Consider the following 15,648-nt stretch of genomic DNA (forward strand, 5'->3'; position numbering starts at 1 on the left):
CCTATATAAAGTTTTCTTAAAACAACCCGCTGTCCCGCTTTACACTCTTTTAGGAAACTAGATGGCTTTGTAGGTAAAGTTCTTGCTTCTTTCACCTCTGAAAGAGGATCCAGGCCGAGCATGAGGCTTCAAAAAAAGCTGAGCGTGACAAACTCCCCATACGGACAATAACAGGAGAACTTTTCGGGAGGTAGTCGGAGTTATCTAAACATGAAATGAGGCCACCTCACTACTCCTTTGCTACATTCTTCTTTTGCTGGTTGGAAGAACAGACAATAAGTTTGGAAGGAAACACACTCTGAACACATGGGAAAAAAGAAGAAAAATCATCCTAGCCAGGGACACTGACCTTCCTTTGAAGCTAACTTGAACGTTAAGTGCATTTAAGAATAGATGATTTATCCTCTTTCCTTTACACGACACTAAAAAAAGTTCTAACTGTGAAGAACTCTTATCCCCAGATGAACAAGACAAACATATTAAAAAAAAATCACATCTACATTCCACTTCACTGCTTGTTTTCCAAAACTGTTCTTTTTCATCCCCACACTACAGTGCAATGACTTGCTTCCCACTAGATACAAAAGACAACAACCCTAAGTAACATTATTCCCTTGCAGAAGGCAAGACAGAGCAAAAAAGCCCCACAGAATCTTGTACAAAAACTCAACCATCACGTCTCCGAAGACTCACTGCTTAAATTATTCTGTAGTAGTCACATTTTAGGCATTGTAGGATTTGTCATTCTGAAGAAACACGCTTACTGAGTCTGCTTAGGCAGACAAGCTCTCTAATACCCTTCGTGTTTCTGCTCATCTGTATTATACAATACTGTTTAAGAATTAATTATCTAGTTACTTAGTAAAAAAATTCACTCCTGCCCACTGATTCCAGCTACATATTCTAATAAAGTAGGACTAGCACAAACTGGAAATGCTGAAATTCTGATTGTATGACAGATTCTAAGCGTCCTTACTATGTTAGCACTTTGCTTATTTGTCTCAGAAGAAGCTAATTAAACAGCATAAATTAACAATTTACTTTTCTCCATATTTAAATGTCACAAGAATTTGATTGTTTAAAGAATGTGTAATAAGTCAACAGAACACTAATAACCAGGTAGGAGCAGATTAGCAAATACTAATCTGAGCAGTGACAGTGATGCGTTCTAACATTAACTTCACATAGCTTTACAAAGTTACATCTAATGCTGCATGTGTTGTTCCAGTGACTGTAACACACAAGATAACAAATGCCAGTGAAATAATAGCTAATAATAATAGCAGCAGAGAATTCAACCCACTCTTACACCCATTCTAATCTCTGTAGTTTCAAATTACATTTGTTCCTCAAAACCCTTTTTCTAGCAGAAAAAAAATTCTCCAAGGGTTAACCCAGTGAGCAAAACGAACTTGCATCAATGTAAAGCACATAGTACAGTGGAAAAAAAATCAGTAAAGATGCTGAACTTTGTAAGAGGATGCTCAAAGACTGCGCACAATTGGATTTTCTAACTGAAGGAACTTACAGAGAGTTAATGCCTTATATTCTGCAGCTTCTGTTGGACATTTTCTCCATGAGAATGTTTGTTGACTACAGGAAAATACTCTAACCTCTGAAACACAAAGTGAATTAAACACTTCACTTAATCTGTACCCAGCAAAATCTATGTATGTTAACTACCAACGTCCTGAGCTGCTCTTCTTTCTTTGAAGTTGTGTCCAAGACAGATTCTGAACTAATACAGAATCAGCATGTTCCAAAGAACACAGTTTTAGAACATCCTACACTTCTGCGTTTAATACAATTTGCTGACAGTACCTTTTTAGTCATCTCATGTGAGGGGTTTCAGGACACTGTCGGCATGGAATAATTTAGCAATCTATTTTCTTCTTTAATAAAACTTACAATAAAAATGAAAAATAAAGTCTTTTTTGTCAGCTTACTGTTGTTGCATGTCCTTCAAAAATGGAAAATACAACTTATTTCAGTTAAATTCATTTTCACTGTTTAATTCTTTGTGCAGGAAAGTCTGGTTCGAAAACACCTCTAAAAGCAGCAATTCACTTGATTTAAAAAGTTGGGAGCATTTCAATCAGGCATAGGTTTTCTAACTCTGGACTCATACTACAGCCACTGATGTTTTCTTATGCAAGTAATAGAAATATCAATAACATCTGTAATCATCATTCCCCAAACACTGTCCAAGTATGAATGCAAAATGCAACTCTGTTTATATAGGACCAAATCTTGCTGCTGCTGACAAAAGCAGGAACTGCACACAGGCATTTAAGGGCACCTGTTTGATCTTAAGTGTTTCTGTCAGAAAGATGGTCAAATTCAATAGCACAGCATTTTCACGACATAGCTTTAAGAAAGCCAATGAAACCTCCAGATCACAGTCTGGAAGAACTACATAATGGATTTCAAGTTGGATTCTAGCATAAAACTTGCAAGCTCATTTAAAAATATCAATTGATCCAGTGCAAGAAAAAAGCATTTCTTCCACAGTTCAAGAAACATTTCGTATCCTGCTCCCACATCCCAGTCTTCTGCTGCCTGCTCCTATTACTCTTACCAAGAGGTAATTTTTGCAAAGGTAAACAAAGGAAACACAGTTAAGTTACTCTCTAACTACTCGATGACCATGAATATGGCCCTGCCACCTGACATCACACCTTCCACGTTCCTATTAGTCATTAATGGGATGTCTGTAATCAAACTGACCCAGATTACTGCACATGCCTTAACATACCCTTAATGCACAAAACACACTGTGCCCTCTGGGATGGGTGTAAATTTTGCTCCAGTTAAGTTATTCAGTTTAGACTCCAGTCTGTGCCCGAACCTACTCATTTTTCAAGTCACACAGAAAACACCTTATGGTGTAATAATCCTCTTAAGCCATTCCCACACCTGATTCACACATCAATTACATTCTTCTGCAATCAAAATGAGCAACCAAGATGCAACCCAAGAAGCCATATGATATATACTTAGCTACAGGGGCAGGTGCAGTTGCTCATGGAAACAAAGCTTTGCCTGGAATCAGTCTTCTTCAGCCTAAATCAGTCTTATCTAGGTATTATAAACACAAGAGCATATATTTAGAAACATCTGTTTGCTACTCTGTGGCTGAAATGAATTACGAACTTCTCTAAGACTAGAGATGGTCAATTTTCATTTTGAAATGCAAGTGTAATCTTCATCTACCAAATTATTTAGCACTGTTGGAATTCCACACGTCTCAAGTGCTTTTCTTCTTTTCAAGTGATAAGTTTTTGAGCAGGCCACATGTCTTTTAATTTCACTTTCTTGTTCTTTCTCTCTGCCCAACAGAAACAGCAGCTTGAAACTCATCGTGGTAAGGAGGCACTTTGGGCAGGAGAAATAAATAGCAATTGTGGCAAAGATTCTAGCTTGAAAATCTCATCCCCTTGGTTAATATTCTCTGTTTGGAACAGAGGTAATGCTGCCATTGTACAAACTTCCACGTTGTACAACATTTCCTCCCTTAAAAGTCCCTTATAAAGACAACTCCAAAGGAAATGACAAAACAAACCATTCATGTTTAATTTCACTGGAATAGAAAGGTGTATTAAATCCCCTTAAAATTCATAGTTACATAAAGAGAGGTCCTATGGTTGGAGAAGTGCAAAGAAGGAGTCACAGAAGCCCTGCAGAAGAACAAAAGCAAAGAGATAGTCCTGTCCCGCTGTCCTTTTTTCAACTGTATAGTCTCAACAACCAGTCAGCAGAACTATTTTTTCACTCACCATCTACTGGGTCTGTACAGTCTTGGTTAAGCGTATGTTATCAATGTGTGACACAGCAGGCTGAGATTCTGTAGTGTACATAATACATTCAGAAAAGTGTATCAAGTGTCATTAATTCTGAATTGTTGAGGTAAAATAAATAAATAAATACAAATTAAGAAGTTAAAGAAGTCTGATCTATGAAAAATATTTCCAAATATAGCTGTGACTGTATTTGCGTGTTTGAGACAGAAAATACTACATTTTCCCACATCTCCTATTCAGAGTTTCAGCTTCAGAGACTTTCTTATCAAACTCACTTAACAACTAATAAGGAAGCAATAGCCTAGTCACAATAATAAGAAGCATGATTCCAATGCTGATACTTCTTTAAGGAAGAAACTCTGCAGCCTGGTGTTCTTCCAAAGGTAGTTAATACAAAAGTAATAGTAGTCACCGAATATAGTCTGAATCCAGTAAGGTGTGAGTAAGATCTAATACAGTGAACAGAAACTACCTGGAACCAGGCTAAGCTGGCACTGGCAGATCTTATTCTTTTTCCAGACACTGTTTTAAAAGCAGAACCCCCACACCCCCTTTTTCTTGAAAGCCACACCATTTCAGAGTCCACTTTAATGCATAAGTTAAGACAATGGCATGGTAGAAAGCTGGCATAGATAGAAAACCAGTGACTTCTTAAAAAGATGAAAGAACAACCAATGGCATTTGCTTAACAAAAGATATGCCAGTTCTTTAGTAAATAAAGTGACAGACTTGTACTCTAAAGTTTTAGGACTGACCAGTAAAAGAGTGAGAAACACATAGCTAGCTAACACTTGCAACCAAGACATGCACTTGTGTCTGAAAAAAAGAATATTGCACTAAAAGAACTCTCAAGGCTTTAAATTCTTCCTTCACTGACCTAAAAAAGTAACTAACCATTTCCTATAAGCAGTAGCAAACCTTGCTTGGTCCACATCTCTACAAGTTGATAAAACTTTATCAATAAACCTGTATTCCATTTCTTGAATGAGAGAGTCCTGCATTGGAGCACGCTTCAGACGTTTTGTTTCTTGACTATAACCTTGTTTGCTGCTGGATTCATTCAACCCATCAACATCCATAGCTTGTGCCATGTGGCTTGTTGCAGGATTGGGGTGTGAATTATGCAAAGTTTCATCACTGCTGTCCACAGATGAGACCACCACACTCAGAAGAGGAAGTTTGTTGCTTAAGTGGTGCTGAAGGTAAAACACGCGCCTCCTTTAGGGGAAAAGGAAGAGAAGAAAAAAGCACATGCTGATAATAATCTGCTGTTGCTGCTGAAAAGCAGAATTTGCCACCACACCGTATTACTTAATACACAGCAAAACAGCTTACTGAATGCAGATAGAGTGAATGTGATAATTTCAAGTAGAACTGGAAATTAACCATTGTACTGATTGCAGTAATGTGTTGATCTCAGTAATAAAATCTGCATTACCATCCAGCAAATTATTCCTTATACACTGTTAAATAAAATGCAGACTTCACCTCTTTCACTCGCAAACAAGTATCACTGCACAAAATCTGCTGTCACAGTTCACACTCTACAAAACAAGCCTCTCTGTTCAGCCTAGACAAAACTTTTCCAAAAAGCTAGCAGGAATTTAATTATGGAAAGCAACTTTTGCAAGTATGTGCTTGCAGGCTTATAAACGCTGCAGCCCCGCAACCCCCACAGATATCTTCTGCAATTATAAAGTTAGGTAGGAAGACTATCCTGAAACCAACTAGTCTTGGATTTTAAGAAAAAGGACAGATTTATTTATTGGAAAAGGTGCTTTGAATGTTTTTTTTTATTTCTGACTACTGTGACAGCACACATTCATCCTGTTCAGCTTTGCCACTGTGCTTTCTAAGTGAGCCAAGCCTGCTAGCCAACACAGAGTGGATCACAGCCAAAATTACAAATATAGTCATATGTTTCGGAAGCAAAAGAGAAAAAAAAATTATCAATGTCACTTTGGCAAACTCACTTTTACCTCGTCAGGTATATATATATACACAGCTGGCAAAGCAGAATTTTTCTACAGCTCATCTTTCTTCTTCATGTTTCATGCTACATCTTTTGCCCTTAAAACATCTTAAGTGTAAGGAGGCACTTGCACAACCTATAGGGACAAGTGGAGCTGATACCAAGAAGATACTTAAACAAATCAATTTTTCCATTCAAAAGCTCTGTTATTCTCCTGAATGTTTTCCAAAGGCTTAAGACATAGTAGATTACAAATTGTTAAATGAGTGGTACCTTTTTAAACAAACAAACAAAAAAAACTAATTTGGAAATTCCAGGCAAAGCATAATTCAATAACCAGAAGGATGCTCTTTTGCCAAAGTCCTCTTACCTATGACACCACAAGGTTTCATGCCCTGGGTAAGTGTTGATCAGATCAGTGCAGAAATCCAACTCGTCCTCTAAATAGCGGGGGATATCCACATTCTGCTCCTCCACACAGACAGCTCCTGCTCCTTCACACTCCTCCTCTGTTTGAAGGCTAGAATTTTGCTCATTTTCCATTTGATTTTTTATCAGTGTATTATCATCATTCACAGTTCTGCCTATCAAGGACTTGAGTAAGAACTGGCGGTAATGAAATCCACTGTGGTCTGAGACATGCATGGAAACCCAGTATTTAGTGGAAGAAAGCTCATCAAGAAGAACCTGAAACAAAAAGCAGCAACAGCTATCAACCAGAGTGCAGAATAAATCTATTACCACTGCTGTTTTATTGAGGTCACCTCTCCTCTGTTTTCAGTGGAACAGGTTGCCCAAGGAGGTTGAAACTGGATGATCACTGTGGTCCTTTTCAACCCAGGCCATTCTATAGTTCTACGGTTTTCAAAGCATGCAGTCAGCATTTAACAACGAATAGTGCAAAATGAAAGAAACACTGAACATTTTCCACTGTGTAATGGCAGGTATCTTGGCACCTGTGTGCTAAAGAATCAACACGTATTATGTAATTTCAAAAAAACATACAAACAAAAACACTAGGAAACAAGCAACGGTGAAAACCCCAAAATGGCAAGGTGTAAAGGCTACAGGAGTGAGAGGTAGAAAGCACACCAACCTACGTGGACGTTATTAATTTGAAGTACTTTAATTTTTGCCTAGTGAATGACACATTAATGTCTGAAAAAGGAAAAAAGGTTTGCAATGATTTATTCTTTCATTTTCTGCTTCCATAGCACATTCTAAGTCCTACTGATGGTGGAATACAAGGGTATGTCTGTAATTAAGATGTTTTGCTTTAAATAGATATTTGGTGAACTCTCAGAAAGGCCATCAAAGAACAGTGATAAATGCTTCCATTATTGACTGCAGCTGTATTTACAACATAGCTGGCACCTAAGAATTCTATTGTAATCGTAAGCATTTTTAAACCTTCATTTCTAATCAGAAAGGGGAGTTTTAATAATGTGCAAACCTTCTTTTGCTTTAGTTTCTTGTAATAGAACTAACAGTTATACATTTTCATTGCATTGCTCATTCTGTGGAACTTAAACACTCAGAAAGTTCAAAGCTGTCATTTTATCAACTTTATATCCACAATGAATTCACCTATCAGCTTAGAAACCACAGTTTTAAACTGTCCATATTATTTAAGGTCATCTCACAGTAAACTAGTTCAATTTGTCTTGTTTTAGATACTACTGCATGATATGAAATATTCTGTCATCTAGGTTTTTACATATATTAAACACTATACAAGCAATATCCCTATAGTAATATACAAGACTGCTGGAGCTAGAATTGCATTGGCAGCAGTGGTCTGATCAAAGATACTGTTGGAGTTGAAGAACCTTCTTATCAGCACTACTATGCTTTCTCTGTAATTCCCGTTGTCTTTACTTAATACCCTGACATGAAAGAAAAGCAGAATAAGGTAGGAAATCATGGTATCACACTACAGTATCAAAATAATATACTACCTGTCATGTGTTACCCTTTAATTTTATTAGAAAATTCAAAATTAGTGCTATGAAATCTATTTTTTTCTTCCTTCTTTGTTTTAGCTCACATAGTTATATCTATTCTCCACCACTAAGTACCAATAGGTGAAAAGAACTGTACATGGACAAGAAAGATATCTTTCTTACCTGCAGAACAAAACCTGCCTACACTTAGGAAAAACACAAACCAATATACAATGCAACATTTCGCCATTTTTAGAAAGCACACTTTAGCTGCCTGCACTCACCTAATATGACAGATCAACAGTAATCCATCCATGTCAGGGGATCTGCCGGGCAAATCACACTGCTTTTTTTAAATACTTTTTTCTTCTTTTATTTATTTATTTATTTTTAAACAAGGAAAATGAAAGACTTTATTCATTATTGTATTTTACCTTGGTAGTCAGCTTTCCCACATGCTGTAAAACCCAGATGCGATGGGACCAGGCATTGTAGTTGCTTGGGTATCTCCCAGCAGCTTCAGAGCAGACGTCCATTTCCTCCTGCACTAGTTGGTGAATCCTTTCCACAGGTGCTGCTCCCAGGTTTCCTTTATTCACAAGAGTGGGCAAGGAGTTTTCCTGAATTAGCTGCTGCAGCACCCATCGTCTGGTTAGGGTTAAACAGTATAGAGCATTAATGATAAGAGACCAATTCTTAGAGAAAAACACTATTTTTTAATTTATATTTAAAAAAAAAAATAAAATCAAGCTTTTCTTAGATTTCCACTATCTGAACTATGCCATAACTAAATGCGGAATAAGAAAAAGTAGGAGACATAAGCATCTGGTTTGTTCCCATACTGAAAACTATGACCTTGCAATCACACATCAAAATAATTTAACTTCTGCTGTATTTCTTTACCTGTGCACTATTAGTTGTCATGGCTACCTATGGCATACTAAAAGAAAAAAACAAAGAACAAATTTACAAAAACAATGCAAAGTCTGCATGAGTTCTTCTTTTAGAGGTTTGTACAATACTAAGGTAATACTTAAAAAGAGGCAGAAAAAAATGACTCAAGAAAGATACTAACTGTACTTTATGCACATTTTCACACTTCTCAGCAGTGAATACTACAAGCAAAACTAGTTTCTGTACATCCGCAGAAAGAAGATGCAAAACACTGAAGGCCTCTGAAGCTATAAGCAAAACAGAAAAAATAAGTACCTTTACTACTGAATTATATATATTTGATTTGAAGTCACTGAGAAGAACAGCTTCCTATGCGGCCTTTCAATTCTATTTTGGACTTAGTATTTTTAGATGAGAGCTGCATTAAGGGAGGTACTCCCAGTGATGCAGGAAACATACATCTGCAGGCACTACTGAAAACTGTTGATAATAACAGATATCCATGCAGCAGCACATGTACCGAGAATGGCAATGGGGCTATGTGGAAGAGCCTGGAAAGCTGGATATCCTTCAGTGTCAGACACAGGAGTTTTTCTGCTTTGTACCAACTCACACATCAGTTACAAGATCAATTAATAGCTCCCTAATGAAAGTGCAAGTCCAGAAAAAGAAATTAAGATGGAAAGTACTACTTTGCAATTCATCTTTCATAAAATAGCAAAAGAAGTTAACGAACTACTACCATGTTGCTTTTTCTTCTAGGTATTTTAAACAAGATATAACCTGTTGGAAGAAAATACTAACAAATACAATCCAAATATTACCATCTAGTATTTCTAACTTTAATCAGAAAGAAGTAGGAAATTCTAGATATATTTAGGCAGGAAAAGTAACCATGTAAATTCAACCCCCTAATAAATGGCAGACAGTGTTTTTTCATTATTATTGACTTCCAAGGCAAATCATAAATGGAAAATAAAAGACAAATCGCTTCGATATTGATACTGTTATTATTTCTATTTCTTAAAATGAAAACTGTTTATAAAATAATGAATTCACAGTCTCTGTGGCTTAAAAAAAAGAAAAAAAAAAAAAAGAATGAAATCTGAGCAGTTTTTTTGACTTTTCTCATGGGAGGAAAGACAAGAAGCACAACCTTAGAAAAGTTTTAAAATAGGCGCTTGCTACCTGCTGGCTACCATGGAAACAAGCTATTGGAAGTCATAAAATTCTCTAATAAATTTGGACAAAATGAATCTGATCTGTTGGGTCATGTTCCATTAATATCATTATTCCAGTCTGCAGAATTGAAGAAAATGAATGCAGGATTATTCAGTGACAACTGTGTAATAAACAGGTACACTAACTTTATATGCACGAGATCCATCTGAAACTCCGCCAAAAGTGGCAAAACATGGCAGATATTTCAGCATCTTTAGTGAGCGTATTTGCTACGTGTAAGGAGCTGGATTTGTTCAACATATTTTTAAATTTCTACATTCTAATGCTGTTGCTGAATCGATACTACCAAGATAGAAATTAACGTAAACTAAGGTAATAATACTCTGTAAGGTAGGTAACACCTAGCAATATTTCATTTATTGTCTTCTGTGTAAACTTCAAGAATACTAAGCCCATTCATTCAAAAAGAAGAGTTTACCAATAACTCCTCTGACCAAAAATTCATGTGCTATTGGCAAGGCTGAAATTTTACTCATGCTTTTGATAGAACATGAATCCCCTCATGGGATACCAACTTTAAGGTTGTCTCAATACTGGACATGTAGAGTGCAAATATTATGAACTGACTTCTAATGTACCCCATTCAAATATTTTGAAGGTTGTCTGTAAAATAATGAATAATAACATAAAAACACATTAAGAAAAATCATGCACGTAGCAAGAAATTTTATCACAAAACTGAACAATATACCTGTGCTTCACTCAGCTATATTAGAGGCCTATTTACATATGCTCAGTCATGAATAAGATAGTTAGCTGTGTGTGCTTGAATATTTTTGGAGTTAAATAAAAAAACCAACACAACAATGTACTCCATTATCTTAAGATCTAGTATTGGTGATTTAATGGCTTTGAGTATGTTAGAAATGATAAAAACAAATTTACTGAACCAAAAAGATCAGCAAAGAAATGGAAGTCAACATCAATTTGGGTTGTAAAAATCACCTTCTACAGATGCCTGTCTTTCTGAAATGTCTACAAACAAACAACACAGCAGTAAGTAGAGGGGAGCAGAGGAGAGAAACCCACGTTGCTCTAATTCCTGCTACTGATGAAATCAGAAGTCTTGGGATGAGAACTGAGAGTGCTGAAAGATATGATAAATCCTTAGGAAAAATTATCCCACATCCAGAGCTGATTGGAAAAAAAATAAAAGATTCCACAAAGAGGTGCATATGATTTTAATTCTAATTATAGAAATAGAATTACAGAAGCGGAATATAGAAATGCATCTACAAAAGCTAAAGGACTGAGTTTCATAGTGACTGGCTCAAACACTCCACTGTAGTGTCCTCTTACATAAGCATTCTCCTTAATACAAGCACAGAGGAAAAAAAACAAAAAACAAAAAACAATAATAATAAAAAAAAATACTAGGAGGAATGTTTAACTCCAGGGAAGCAACGTAAGGCAAGGGAAACAAACCTATGAATCCACGTTTCTGGACTCTTTGGAAACTTGGTTAGCGCCAGTTTTCCAAGATGCAAATCTTTAAGTGGACTTAAAGTGCCAGAAAGTATTAATTCTTTCCTACAAAAGATAAAATACATTTGTATGAATAAAGGATGTAATCTGAAAACAAACCACAAATCTCACACAGCACTGATTTATTATTATTTTTTTTAATATAACACAATTTGGTTTATTAATCAATCCATAGCACTCAGCTGTACGCAGGCACTGCTATTTAACCACACTCAGCAAAATAAATCCCAATCACATAACTTTATCTTAATACATTTAACCTGTTGTTACTCAACTCTAACAGCAATAAAAAAAATCACCAAGTCAATTTTTAAATTATTATTATTTCAAGTGTGGCTCTCTATCACATTTTCTATTACCAACAAAAAAACTGCAGTTTGGGTTACATGTTTCGCCTGCTAACAATAATGTTGTTTCTCCTGGTATGCCCTAGAAAAATCTTAATCACATGAATTCCTTCTCTCCTCATTAACACAATGACAGCTAAGAGAGCCACATATATATATATTTAAACATCCTTCCTGAAATTCAGCTTTCAGAACACTCTGCAAATTTGAAAATACTTTCACTCCTCCAGACAGCCTCCCCACACACGTTTAACTTTTTCACAGGCAGTTCTTAAATATGGCCCAATACATAGCATGAAGAATTCCCGATTTTAGAAGGAAGGAAGGAATATTCTGTGTGCAGAATATTTTTCAAAATGACTAGAAGAAAGGCAGAAATCAGAAAGTTTACTCATGTGTAAAACACCTTCCTGTTTAAATGTTAAAATAAGAATTTACCCTAGCAAAACTTAATGCTCATTCAACATGAGCTTTCCAAGAGCACTTCCTATGTATACACAGCAGAGCGAAAGTCTCTATTTTATCTATTTTTCCATTTTTATGCAGAGTTCCCTGCTTCACATCTTGTTTGTTTTTCTGGATTTAGAAATCTCCCTGCCTTTCCCAGAAGTATTTGAAAACATCATCCTGTCACTGGATAAAGCAAGAATGCTCCCTTCCACATCCTGTACTCCAAGCTACTTCAAAATCATAGAATCACTCAGGTTGGAAAAGACTTTAAAGGTCATCGAGTCCAACCAGGGCCCAAACATACTACCCTAACTCTAACAACCCTCCGCTAAACCAGAAACGCTTTGAATGAGAAATGCACTATACTGTGAACGGTATTTTACCCAATTTCTTGGAGGGGAGGGAGAGGAACTGGTAGTATGGAAAGAAAACTGCTATGAAAAAAACAAACAACTTTACCTACTATCCCCTGTAGGAGATAATCTGAAACACTTTTCATGTGCTTCATGTTTTTACTGACACCTCTGAAATCAGTGATATCTCACGGGAAAGGTTTGAATTTTCAGAGCTTCTTGTTATCTGATGCCTTTTGATCACTTACAGATGTCCGATAGCATTTCAACAAGAACAGTAATATCTGTGGAAATTTATTTCACAATCATTTACACACATGTTTTGGTCATTTTTAGCTTAAAAGATTTTTCAACTTCTAAAAGCAGATGATAAATTATGACCAGTGACTGCAAACACCTTGTTGCACATTCTGTAAAACAGGAAAATTTCTATCTCACTTACACTTACATGCCTGTTATTTCTTAGCATGCTTTCCTACACCACACAATAAGCTCTTGCTCAGCTCTCTTGCTTAGTTTCTATTCCTCTGCAGCTTCCCAGTTCCTTCTAATTAAAATAAGTAAACACCTAACCTCTGTGGGCATATTGCAGTGTTCAGAATAGAGATTATTGGCTCCTAGTCAGTAATACATTTCAAATTATATATTCTCCAGTCCTTCACCAACCACAAATAACTTTCTATGATTGCCAGTTCCGCTCAAATGCTCATTAGCCTTCCATACTGCCACTCCAGTCATGCTCTGCCAAGCCCTGTCCTCTCTCCAAGGAAGAGCTTTTCTCTTCCTACTCTCAAACCCTCTTTCTGACTATCCAGGTTCAATACTGTTGGATCAAATGCTACTTGCGAAGCTCTCAGCAGAGAATTCAACATAGGAAACATGGATTATCTAAACCTAAAATAATGCAGTTATTAGATTATAGGAAGCACTTCATGGGAAGGGCTGCTGCTGTTAATCTTTTTATTTTTAGGCTTAGAATCTATGCTGCTTTTTTCCCCTTGCAAATAAAACAGGGAATTTATGTGCCAAGAACATAAGATAAATCTGGCACAACAAACATCTTCTGTGCAAGATGAAAACAATCATCCCACGACTGATCTATCATGTTCTGCAAGCAGAGAGCAAGTCCCACATAATTAGTTCCTAGTTTAGAGTAAATCACAGTACAAATTTATCTCCAATAGATAATATGCAGAACATAGCCTGCCCTCTATGGCGCGTCTGCACATACCATTTTTGCTTGGCTAACTTAACCTGCAGTGTACTCAAGGGAGGCTGAAGTATGGTTCTTCTGTTTGAGCTCTGCCATTATGTACCTACCCACCCCCTGAAATAGCCACTGCCCAGCAGCAGTCTCTGCCAGCATGGGTCCAGGTTCAGAACACCAGCTGTTCAGCTAAAGCAAACACTGCTATAAATTCCTCAGCTACTTAATGGCTGCTACAACATCACCTTCATTCTGAATGCTGCAAAGACAACACCAACCAAGCCACCTTGTCAAGCGCTAGAGGGGCATTCCTCTCCAGCAAATGATAAAAGACAATCTTCATCTATATTCCTTAACATTTTTTTTCTATTTGCAATTTAAACTACACATATATACTGCACATGTAAGAACAAGCAATGAGAAAGCTCCTTTAGCTGTCAGGCAGGAAAAAAAAGTACAGACTGTTAATCATGGATGCATTTATGTTTATACAAACAACTGAAATCAGTTTTAGGTACCATAGAACTACATTACTTTAAAAGCTCTAGTGCTTATGCATGCTAATTCCTTTTTATTACTCGAAAGCTACTCAGGGGTATACATTTTCAAGACAGCAAGCCCTTTGTTATCACTGTCACCTGTCTCTCTTAGGCCCAAGACATTGGAAGGTACAAAACCCAGCAGAACTGTTCAGCATTACGCCAGCAATGAAAGACAAAAACTCTGGATTTGCAATCAAGGCTGACAGCTATCCACAGCCATCATCTTTTTGTTCATTTTACCTACAGAAATAATGAACCTAAACTACAAAAACCCTTTTTTTTTTTTTAAATTAGTCCTCCTAGATATTAAGAATTTGCAGTCAGACTTCCAACGTCTTACTATTCCTTTAAGACCATCTCATATCTTACCTTGGAAGCAGAACATTCCCCAACCTGGGAGATAAACACAAAAACTATCTGCTCTAGAACCCTGTAAATACAGCTTCCTTCTCTTCTTTTGCAGTGTATCTACTGAGAGCTGTTCGGCTCTGATGAACTGTACTGATAACAACACTGAATCAATCAGTTATCTCAAAAGGACTCAGATATATTATTCAATGAGGGACAAAACAAAAACAGTGCAAACAGAGAGCAGACGTTAGCTGGATACTGTGATTCAGCAAAAACGATAGGCCCACCTGAAGATTATAAATAACCTGGCTCAACTGACAGAGGCAAGGAAAGTGACACTTCCAGCTGAAACAAAATAAGGACCTAACATGTATTCACATGCAGTAAGATGTGCTTTAGCCTGTACTAAAAAAGAAAAACTAAATTTCTTAAAATTATCTGAAGCACATACAGGATAGAAGAGATGTTCAACATTCCTTTAATGCTCTGTAGCTGAAAAGCTGCTGTTCTACCATTATGTACTACTAAATGCAGAGTTTATGGCTGACTTGCACATTTAAAGCCCAGGTCATTCTGATGTCATTTCCTGAATGCAACTCACCTCACGTTCCAAGCTGTGGTGAAGTCTGGATTCAGCAGCAGCAGTGTACATGTGGTGTCTATCAGCTCTAAAATTAGAGAACAAAAAGATTAGCAATGTTTCACGTATTCTAGTGGTCTCTCTGCACTCCCTTAGTCCCATCCTTCATTAAAGTCTTCCCTTGCCTGACTGCCATATCTACGTCCATCTCCACAGAACACTGTTATATCTCATTTTGGAAGAGTTCTATCTTGCTAACAACTTATGTCTAAGACGTCTGCAGCTGGAAATTTCAGACCACCACTTGTACGCCTAATTATGTATCCAGATACACCTGTAAACCTATCTACCCATATAGGTATATGTATAGATAGATACACCTATTTAGAGATATGTGTATCTATCGAGTTAGATAGTCTCACATGTATTGTATACCCTCAGAGATGGACAGTGACTGCACCAATTCCTTGAGTATACAATGA

The 15,648-nt window shown here is 36.7% G+C and overlaps 1 protein-coding gene across 2 annotated transcripts in view; it reads right to left on the bottom strand.

The window, feature by feature from the left end:
- The window catches only part of PTAR1 (protein prenyltransferase alpha subunit repeat containing 1), a 28,366-nt gene continuing 12,718 nt past the window's right edge, over positions 1 to 15,648 (bottom strand). Inside the window, exons 3-7 of one of the 2 annotated variants that reach the window (XM_072359604.1) lie at positions 15,188 to 15,254; positions 11,277 to 11,381; positions 8,150 to 8,363; positions 6,143 to 6,459; positions 1 to 5,018 (exon numbers count right to left, since the gene is read on the bottom strand). In XM_072359604.1, coding sequence (XP_072215705.1) covers positions 4,670 to 5,018; positions 6,143 to 6,459; positions 8,150 to 8,363; positions 11,277 to 11,381; positions 15,188 to 15,254 — 1,052 coding nt within the window. In that variant the 3' untranslated portion in view covers positions 1 to 4,669. The remainder of the gene's footprint in view (positions 5,019 to 6,142; positions 6,460 to 8,149; positions 8,364 to 11,276; positions 11,382 to 15,187; positions 15,255 to 15,648) is intronic. The other variant, XM_072359605.1, reaches the window with a different exon arrangement.

This window comes from Excalfactoria chinensis, chromosome Z, assembly GCF_039878825.1.
Source record: "Excalfactoria chinensis isolate bCotChi1 chromosome Z, bCotChi1.hap2, whole genome shotgun sequence".
In the NCBI taxonomy this organism is placed as follows: Eukaryota; Metazoa; Chordata; class Aves; order Galliformes; family Phasianidae; genus Excalfactoria; species Excalfactoria chinensis.